The 11,008-nt window shown below is 44.9% G+C and overlaps 1 protein-coding gene across 2 annotated transcripts in view; it reads right to left on the bottom strand.

Moving 5' to 3' along the window:
• The window catches only part of LOC310864833 (beta-1,4-mannosyl-glycoprotein 4-beta-N-acetylglucosaminyltransferase-like), an 8,631-nt gene extending 5,525 nt beyond the window's left edge, over positions 1-3,106 (bottom strand). For both annotated transcript variants that reach the window (XM_083773626.1, XM_083773627.1), the window contains exons 1-3: positions 3,038-3,106; positions 2,107-2,265; positions 567-764 (exon numbers count right to left, since the gene is read on the bottom strand). In XM_083773626.1, coding sequence (XP_083629752.1) covers positions 567-764; positions 2,107-2,265; positions 3,038-3,103 — 423 coding nt within the window. In that variant the 5' untranslated portion in view covers positions 3,104-3,106. The remainder of the gene's footprint in view (positions 1-566; positions 765-2,106; positions 2,266-3,037) is intronic.
• Positions 3,107-11,008: the final 7,902 nt, after the last annotated feature.

The following is an 11,008-nucleotide window of genomic DNA, read 5'->3' as shown; positions in this document are numbered from 1 at the left end:
GCACCATGGAGCAACATGGAGCAACATGGAGCACCATGGAGCAACATGGAGCAACATGGAGCACCATGGAGCAACATGGAGCAACATGGAGCACCATGGAGCAACATGGAGAAACATGGAGAAACATGGAGCAACATGGCGTCGCCCGTATACGGTCTTCGCATCTCGTCCTCTTTAGACAGTCCTTGGTAAAAACAAGGAAGTGTGGCTCCCTCTGGTGGCACAAAGCGGCGCTACTTTAGTGAATGTAATAGTTGTATGAGGTTAATATTGCTGCTGCGTGTCTGGTTGCACTATGTAATAATAATAATACTAATAATACTACTAATACTACTACTAATAATAATAATAATAATAATAATAATAATACTAACTATGAACAGGTCCACAGCAGAGTACAGCTCGTTAAATACTAATAATAATAATAATAATACTAACTATGAACAGGTCCACAGCAGAGTACAGCTCGTTAAATACTAATAATAATAATAATAATACTAACTATGAACAGGTCCACAGCAGAGTACAGCTCGTTAAATACTAATAATAATACTAATAATACTAACTATGAACAGGTCCACAGCAGAGTACAGCTCGTTAAAGCGAGCGTGCAGGAGGTCAAACTCGTGGTTGACGTTGACGGCGTTGATGATCCTACGGGGCTGAGCGCGGGGCCACAGGCGCCCCCTGTGGGCCAGGTTGGAGTGTTGCACCACCGTGGGCACGCCGCACTGGGCCCCGTGCCAACCTGCTCTGCACACACACTGGCACACGCACGCACGCATGCACGCATACACGCACACGCACACGCACACGCACACGCACACTTAACTCAAAAGTGTTGCTTTGAATTATAGAGCTGATAAAGTGTATACATGTGTGCATTGCACAAAATAAGTATACTATACTATACTATACTATACTCGGGGCAATTTACAATGTAGGTATTTAGCAGACGCTCTTAATCCAGAGTGATTTAACAAAAAAGCATGGCAATACTTATAGTATTGTCATTAGTAGTTATCATGAAACATGCGTAAGCTATAAGAACGTAACAGTGGAATATCTATATAATTAAACTATACATATACTATAATAAACTATTATATACTATAAAGTGCCCTGGCCAAGGCACTGGTCAGTGCCCTTGACCAAATCCCATAATATAGTGGCCCTCTGGAGTAAGTGTGTAACTATAGTGGCCCTCTGGAGTGACTGTGGAACTATAGTGGCCCTCTGGAGTGAGTGTGGAACTATAGTGGCCCTCTGGAGTGACTGTGGAACTATAGTGGCCCTCTGGAGTGACTGTGGAACTATAGTGGCCCTCTGGAGTGAGTGTGGAACTATAGTGGCCCTCTGGAGTGAGTGTGGAACTATAGTGGCCCTCTGGAGTGACTGTGGAACTATAGTGGCCCTCTGGAGTGAGTGTGGAACTATAGTGGCCCTCTGGAGTGAGTGTGGAACTATAGTGGCCCTCTGGAGTGAGTGTGGAACTATAGTGGCCCTCTGGAGTGAGTGTGGAACTATAGTGGCCCTCTGGAGTGAGTGTGGAACTATAGTGGCCCTCTGGAGTGAGTGTGGAACTATAGTGGCCCTCTGGAGTGAGTGTGGAACTATAGTGGCCCCTCTGGAGTGAGTGTGGAACTATAGAGGCCCTCTGGAGTGAGTGTGGAACTATAGTGGCCCTCTGGAGTGAGTGTGGAACTATAGTGGCCCTCTGGAGTGAGTGTGGAACTATAGTGGCCCTCTGGAGTGAGTGTGGAACTATAGTGGCCCTCTGGAGTGAGTGAGGAACTATAGTGGCCCTCTGGAGTGAGTGTGGAACTATAGTGGCCCCTCTGGAGTGAGTGTGGAACTATAGTGGCCCTCTGGAGTGAGTGTGGAACTATAGTGGCCCCTCTGGAGTGAGTGTGGAACTATAGTGGCCCTCTGGAGTGAGTGTGGAACTATAGTGGCCCTCTGGAGTGACTGTGGAACTATAGTGGCCCTCTGGAGTGAGTGTGGAACTATAGTGGCCCTCTGGAGTGAGTGTGGAACTATAGTGGCCATCGTCAAAGTTTCCCACCCCTGGTCCAGGCTGATCAGGGGTCAGGGGTCAGGGGTCACCTGGTCACGTGACCCGTTGTGCGTTCCCTCCCTCAGACAGGTGTGTCCAGGCCGACCGCTGGTCATCCCGGGGTCAAAGGTCACCCAGTGTTTGTGGGGGTCGTTGGTCAGAGTGAAGGTCTTTTTGTGGATGTTCCCTCTGCACAGATCTGAGATCAGCTGTGAATATTAATAATAATAATAATAATTATTACATCAATACTAACAATAACAATAACAATAACAATAACAATAACAATAACAATAACAATAACAATAACAATAACAATAACAATAACAATAACAATTATAATTATAATTATAATTATAATAAAGATTAGTTAATCTGCTGTGCTAAGATGTGTTCCGCATGAGTCAAGGCACATCCATGGCTTTTGGCCAAACGAGGCGTGAGTTATGCCTGTTCACTTTTCATCTTCAAATACTTGCTATAGCGCCCCCCTTTGGCCAATCGGAGTAAGACTGGTTTCAGTGCTATGTAGCATGACCCCCTACCACACTGTAGCATGACCCCCTACCACACTGTAGTAAATATGTGACGCTGAATGTATGTATTAGGGGCAGAAGAAGATTTCATAATACTACAATTTCCATTGGCTCCGGTTCATGAGCTATGCTTGTTCAAAGTTTGTATTTTCACGTAAAATGCGAACTTTAGAATGTAGAATGCAACTATACTATCTATTATACTATAGCTCCTTCTATTGTCTTCAAAATAATAGTGTACAGACAGACAGACAGACAGACAGACAGACAGACAGACAGGCAGGCAGGCAGGCAGGCAGGCAGGCAGACAGACAGACAGACAGACAGACAGACAGGCAGGCAGACAGACAGACAGACCGTCGATCGCATTAATTTATGCAAATAAAATCACAGACAAATGAATTGATAAAAAGGACATGATGTCATCATGATGTCATCATCTCACCGGCCCTTCTGCTCCGCAGTCAGCTGTGGCCTCGGAGTCTTCTGATTGGCCAGTCTGTCTCCACATGAAAACACTGTAAAATATGCACGCACGCACGCACACACACACACGCACACACACATGCACGTTTCAACAACTAGACATTATACCCACAGACTGGTTGTTAATGATAATAATAATAATAATAATAATAATACATTGTATCTATAAGGCGCCTTTCAGGGCACTCAAGGTCGCCGTACAGGTTAAAAGCAGTACAAGAACACAGACACAGAGGTCACACAGAGGTCACACAGAATCATAGGCCTGCCTAAACAGGTGCAGGGTTTTGAGGTGAGTTTGGAATATGGTGATAGAGTCCATGTTTCTGATGTCAGGGTGGGGGAGGGGAGTTCCAGAGGTGAGGGGCAGAGCGGCTGAAGGCTCTTGACCCCATGGTGGACAGACGGGCTGGGAGGACTTTCAGGGTGAGGGAGGAGCCCCACGGTGGAGACAGAGACGGGCTGGGAGGACTTTCAGGGTGAGGGAGGAGGCAGACCTGAGAGACCGGGTGGGGACGTTGACGTGGACAAGGTCAGACAGGTATGAGGGGGGGGGGGGGGGGTTGAGGTTATGGATGGCCTTGAATGTGTGGAGGAGGATCTTGAAGTGGATACGGTATTTGATGGGAAGCCAGTGGAGTTGGTGTAAAACAGGGGGTGATGTGACTGATGACAGGGGTTCTGGTGACGATACGGGCAGCAGCGTTCTGGACTAGTTGGAGTTCATGGAGGAGTTTGTGGGGGAGACCAAAGAGAAGGGAATTACAGTAGTCCAGGCGGGAGGTGACGAGAGAGTGAACCACTGCGGGGAGTGAGGGAGGGGCGGAGGCGGTTGATGTTTCTGAGGTGGAAGTAGGCGGATCGGATGGTGGTGTTGATGTGGGTGTGGAATGAAAGGGTACTGTCGAGGACGACAGCCAGACTCTTAACCTGAGGGGAGGGGGAAACCGAGGTGTTGTCTGTGGTGAGAGTGAAACAGACTCTTAACCTGAGGGGAGGGGGAAAAAAGGAGTTGTCTGTAGACTCTTAACCTGAGGGGAGGGGGAAAAAAGGAGTCGTCTGTAGACTCTTAACCTGAGGGGAGGGGGAAAAAAGGAGTCGTCTGTAGACTCTTAACCTGAGGGGAGGGGGAAAAAAGGAGTCGTCTGTAGACTCTTAACCTGAGGGGAGGGGGAAACCGAGGAGTTGTCTGTGGTGAGAGTGAAACAGACTCTTAACCTGAGGGGAGGGGGAAAAAGGAGTCGTCTGTAGACTCTTAACCTGAGGGGAGGGGGAAAAAAGGAGTCGTCTGTAGACTCTTAACCTGAGGGGAGGGGGAAACCGAGGTGTTGTCAGTGGTGAGAGTGAAACTGGGTTGCTTGGTGAGTGTGGATTTGGAACCAATGAGGATCTACCTCGGTTTTATCACTGTTGAGTTTGAGGAAATTTGAGGTGAACCAGGACTTGATTTCCTGCATATATTGACTAAAACTGTTGGAGTGGGTCCATTTAACCCATTCTGACCTGAGATCAGATACAAAAAATGTCAGTCGTTCTTCGATTTTTCAAAAAATAGCAGACCTACAAGCTCGTATCGCGCCACTCGGTGGCGCGATATGAGCTTGTAGATCTGCTATTTTTAAATAGCTAAAGCATAACATGATGCTGACACCAAAATGGGTGCCCGTTCAGAATGGGTTAATTTTATAACCACGGACTGGAATGAACGAGACACTGGCACTGTGACAGCTGAGACCTTCCAAGTCTCGCGGTGGTAATATCGCGAGACCACCTCCTCTGCCGGTTAGAGGGTTTCACTAGACATTATACCCACAGACTGGTTGTTAGAGGGTTTCACTAGGACATTATACCACAGACTGGTTGTTAGAGGGTTTCACTAGACATTATACCCACAGACTGGTTGTTAGAGGGTTTCACTAGACATTATACCCACAGACTGGTTGTTAGAGGGTTTCACTAGGACATTATACCCACAGACTGGTTGTTAGAGGGTTTCACTAGGACATTATACCCACAGACTGGTTGTTAGAGGGTTTCACTAGGACATTATACCACAGACTGGTTGTTAGAGGGTTTCACTAGGACATTATACCCACAGACTGGTTGTTAGAGGGTTTCACTAGACATTATACCCACAGACTGGTTGTTAGAGGGTTTCACTAGGACATTATACCCACAGACTGGTTGTTAGAGGGTTTCACTAGACATTATACCCACAGACTGGTTGTTAGAGGGTTTCACTAGGACATTATACCCACAGACTGGTTGTTAGAGGGTTTCTCTAGACATTATACCCACAGACTGGTTGTTAGAGGGTTTCACTAGGACATTATACCACAGACTGGTTGTTAGAGGGTTTCACTAGGACATTATACCACAGACTGGTTGTTAGAGGGTTTCACTAGGACATTATACCACAGACTGGTTGTTAGAGGGTTTCACTAGACATTATACCACAGACTGGTTGTTAGAGGGTTTCACTAGACATTATACCCACAGACTGGTTGTTAGAGAGTTTCACTAGACATTATACCCACAGACTGGTTGTTAGAGGGTTTCACTAGGACATTATACCACAGACTGGTTGTTAGAGGGTTTCACTAGACATTATACCACAGACTGGTTGTTAGAGGGTTTCACTAGGACATTATACCACAGACTGGTTGTTAGAGGGTTTCACTAGACATTATACCACAGACTGGTTGTTAGAGGGTTTCACTAGACATTATACCACAGACTGGTTGTTAGAGGGTTTCACTAGACATTATACCACAGACTGGTTGTTAGAGGGTTTCACTAGGACATTATACCCACAGACTGGTTGTTAGAGGGTTTCACTAGACATTATACCACAGACTGGTTGTTAGAGGGTTTCACTAGACATTATACCACAGACTGGTTGTTAGAGGGTTTCACTAGACATTATACCACAGACTGGTTGTTAGAGGGTTTCACTAGGACATTATACCCACAGACTGGTTGTTAGAGGGTTTCACTAGGACATTATACCACAGACTGGTTGTTAGAGGGTTTCACTAGACATTATACCACAGACTGGTTGTTAGAGGGTTTCACTAGACATTATACCACAGACTGGTTGTTAGAGGGTTTCACTAGACATTATACCACAGACTGGTTGTTAGAGGGTTTCACTAGGACATTATACCCACAGACTGGTTGTTAGAGGGTTTCACTAGGACATTATACCACAGACTGGTTGTTAGAGGGTTTCACTAGGACATTATACCCACAGACTGGTTGTTAGAGGGTTTCACTAGGACATTATACCACAGACTGGTTGTTAGAGGGTTTCACTAGACATTATACCCACAGACTGGTTGTTAGAGGGTTTCACTAGACATTATACCCACAGACTGGTTGTTAGAGGGTTTCACTAGGACATTATACCACAGACTGGTTGTTAGAGGGTTTCACTAGACATTATACCACAGACTGGTTGTTAGAGGGTTTCACTAGACATTATACCCACAGACTGGTTGTTAGAGGGTTTCACTAGGACATTATACCACAGACTGGTTGTTAGAGGGTTTCACTAGGACATTATACCACAGACTGGTTGTTAGAGGGTTTCACTAGGACATTATACCACAGACTGGTTGTTAGAGGGTTTCACTAGACATTATACCACAGACTGGTTGTTAGAGGGTTTCACTAGGACATTATACCCACAGACTGGTTGTTAGAGGGTTTCACTAGGACATTATACCACAGACTGGTTGTTAGAGGGTTTCACTAGGACATTATACCACAGACTGGTTGTTAGAGGGTTTCACTAGACATTATACCCACAGACTGGTTGTTAGAGGGTTTCACTAGACATTATACCACAGACTGGTTGTTAGAGGGTTTCACTAGACATTATACCACAGACTGGTTGTTAGAGGGTTTCACTAGGACATTATACCCACAGACTGGTTGTTAGAGGGTTTCACTAGGACATTATACCACAGACTGGTTGTTAGAGGGTTTCACTAGACATTATACCCACAGACTGGTTGTTAGAGGGTTTCACTAGGACATTATACCACAGACTGGTTGTTAGAGGGTTTCACTAGGACATTATACCACAGACTGGTTGTTAGAGGGTTTCACTAGACATTATACCACAGACTGGTTGTTAGAGGGTTTCACTAGGACATTATACCCACAGACTGGTTGTTAGAGGGTTTCACTAGACATTATACCACAGACTGGTTGTTAGAGGGTTTCACTAGGACATTATACCCACAGACTGGTTGTTAGAGGGTTTCACTAGGACATTATACCCACAGACTGGTTGTTAGAGGGTTTCACTAGGACATTATACCACAGACTGGTTGTTAGAGGGTTTCACTAGGACATTATACCACAGACTGGTTGTTAGAGGGTTTCACTAGGACATTATACCCACAGACTGGTTGTTAGAGGGTTTCACTAGGACATTATACCACAGACTGGTTGTTAGAGGGTTTCACTAGACATTATACCACAGACTGGTTGTTAGAGGGTTTCACTAGGACATTATACCCACAGACTGGTTGTTAGAGGGTTTCACTAGACATTATACCCACAGACTGGTTGTTAGAGGGTTTCACTAGACATTATACCACAGACTGGTTGTTAGAGGGTTTCACTAGACATTATACCCACAGACTGGTTGTTAGAGGGTTTCACTAGACATTATACCCACAGACTGGTTGTTAGAGGGTTTCACTAGGACATTATACCCACAGACTGGTTGTTAGAGGGTTTCACTAGGACATTATACCCACAGACTGGTTGTTAGAGGGTTTCACTAGACATTATACCCACAGACTGGTTGTTAGAGGGTTTCACTAGGACATTATACTACAGACTGGTTGTTAGAGGGTTTCACTAGACATTATACCCACAGACTGGTTGTTAGAGGGTTTCACTAGGACATTATACCCACAGACTGGTTGTTAGAGGGTTTCACTAGGACATTATACCACAGACTGGTTGTTAGAGGGTTTCACTAGACATTATACCCACAGACTGGTTGTTAGAGGGTTTCACTAGGACATTATACCACAGACTGGTTGTTAGAGGGTTTCACTAGGACATTATACCCACAGACTGGTTGTTAGAGGGTTTCACTAGGACATTATACCACAGACTGGTTGTTAGAGGGTTTCACTAGGACATTATACCACAGACTGGTTGTTAGAGGGTTTCACTAGACATTATACCACAGACTGGTTGTTAGAGGGTTTCACTAGACATTATACCACAGACTGGTTGTTAGAGGGTTTCACTAGACATTATACCCACAGACTGGTTGTTAGAGGGTTTCACTAGACATTATACCCACAGACTGGTTGTTAGAGGGTTTCACTAGGACATTATACCCACAGACTGGTTGTTAGAGGGTTTCACTAGGACATTATACCCACAGACTGGTTGTTAGAGGGTTTCACTAGACATTATACCCACAGACTGGTTGTTAGAGGGTTTCACTAGGACATTATACTACAGACTGGTTGTTAGAGGGTTTCACTAGACATTATACCCACAGACTGGTTGTTAGAGGGTTTCACTAGGACATTATACCCACAGACTGGTTGTTAGAGGGTTTCACTAGGACATTATACCACAGACTGGTTGTTAGAGGGTTTCACTAGACATTATACCCACAGACTGGTTGTTAGAGGGTTTCACTAGGACATTATACCACAGACTGGTTGTTAGAGGGTTTCACTAGGACATTATACCCACAGACTGGTTGTTAGAGGGTTTCACTAGGACATTATACCACAGACTGGTTGTTAGAGGGTTTCACTAGGACATTATACCACAGACTGGTTGTTAGAGGGTTTCACTAGACATTATACCACAGACTGGTTGTTAGAGGGTTTCACTAGACATTATACCACAGACTGGTTGTTAGAGGGTTTCACTAGACATTATACCCACAGACTGGTTGTTAGAGGGTTTCACTAGACATTATACCCACAGACTGGTTGTTAGAGGGTTTCACTAGGACATTATACCCACAGACTGGTTGTTAGAGGGTTTCACTAGGACATTATACCCACAGACTGGTTGTTAGAGGGTTTCACTAGACATTATACCCACAGACTGGTTGTTAGAGGGTTTCACTAGGACATTATACTACAGACTGGTTGTTAGAGGGTTTCACTAGACATTATACCCACAGACTGGTTGTTAGAGGGTTTCACTAGGACATTATACCCACAGACTGGTTGTTAGAGGGTTTCACTAGGACATTATACCACAGACTGGTTGTTAGAGGGTTTCACTAGACATTATACCCACAGACTGGTTGTTAGAGGGTTTCACTAGGACATTATACCACAGACTGGTTGTTAGAGGGTTTCACTAGGACATTATACCCACAGACTGGTTGTTAGAGGGTTTCACTAGGACATTATACCACAGACTGGTTGTTAGAGGGTTTCACTAGGACATTATACCACAGACTGGTTGTTAGAGGGTTTCACTAGACATTATACCACAGACTGGTTGTTAGAGGGTTTCACTAGAAAACTATGCTATCATCTCAGATTATCTATCTATCTTCTCCTTCTTTGACCAATAGTATCCGCACCCTGTTGGCAGTGGCGTGCACAGACATTTGGAGGGGCAGTGTGCTCAAGTGAAGAAAAGAAAGGGCACATTGTGCTGCGCGTGAACCACCGGGTTGCCTTAATAGTGTGTGAGATTTATAGATTTTGGGGCATAAATAATATATTGGAAGCTTTTAATCCAGAATTGATCAATGTCACCATGGGCCACATACTGTACGCAGTACAAAACAAAAATAAAATGAACAAAAACAAACATTCAAAAAGGGCACCTTGCTGTCCGGAGGGCAAAAGGGCAGGTGCTCTAGCACCACCTAGTGTCTTATGTGCACGCCACTTCCTGTCGGTTAACAGCACTTAAATGGCAAACAGTGTTCAGATGGTTCAATTTCTCTAAAGATGCTGCCCACCCAATCAGAACTGATACATGCAGTACTGATATTTTGTGGTATGTTTTATATTGACTACAAATACATTATTCTCCATAACTTTTGATTGGGTGGGCACCGCACCATTTGGGTGGGGTCTGCACAGACTGGGAGGCCCTGTATACTGAAATAAACACACCCCTGTCCCCTCCAGAACCAGCCCTGGTGCAGAGACTGGGAGGCCCCTGCTACTGAAACAAACACACCCCGGTCCCCTCCAGAACCAGCCCTAGTGGAGGTGGAGAGACTGGGAGGCCCCTGCTACTGAAACAAACACACCCCTGTCCCCTCCAGAACCAGCCCTATAGTGGAGAGACTGGGAGGCCCCTGCTACTGAAACAAACACACCCCTGTCCCCTCCAGAACCAGCCCTATAGTGGAGAGACTGGGAGGCCCCTGCTACTGAAACAAACACACCCTGTCCCCTCCAGAACCAGCCCTATAGTGGAGAGACTGGGAGGCCCCTGCTACTGAAACAAACACACTATGGCAATGATTACCAGAATATTGGAATACAGAGATATTTAGCATTGATTAAAAGTATAAGAAAATCATAAATGAATGGAGAAAATATGAAGAAAAAGGAAAGAATATACTGTGTATAAATTGAATTGAGAGTCTGTCCAGCTCTTCAGTGAGGTGCATATAAAGTTAACGCGAGGCCAAAACAAATGTATTATGGAATACTGTAATCAAGTAATTGTTCATTTTTATTGACTGCGTCCACGTCAAACGGTGAATAGCAGCGGTCAAAGGGCTTTTATTGCAGATGATTAAAGTACAGTGTCCTTTTGATAATCATGCTTTATATTGTTTATGCTGTAGATATTAATCTGTCCAACAGCAACACAGTTCCCCTAAAAGATTATCGTCCGTGCCAACTTCATTCCATTCACTGCAGTAAAAGTCTTGCTTCACTGCCGTCCTTTGACCAGG

Source organism: Protomyctophum parallelum, assembly GCF_964188405.1.
Source record: "Protomyctophum parallelum genome assembly, chromosome: 9".
Classification (NCBI taxonomy): domain Eukaryota; kingdom Metazoa; phylum Chordata; class Actinopteri; order Myctophiformes; family Myctophidae; genus Protomyctophum; species Protomyctophum parallelum.
This window is presented reverse-complemented; position numbering and strand designations above follow the sequence as displayed.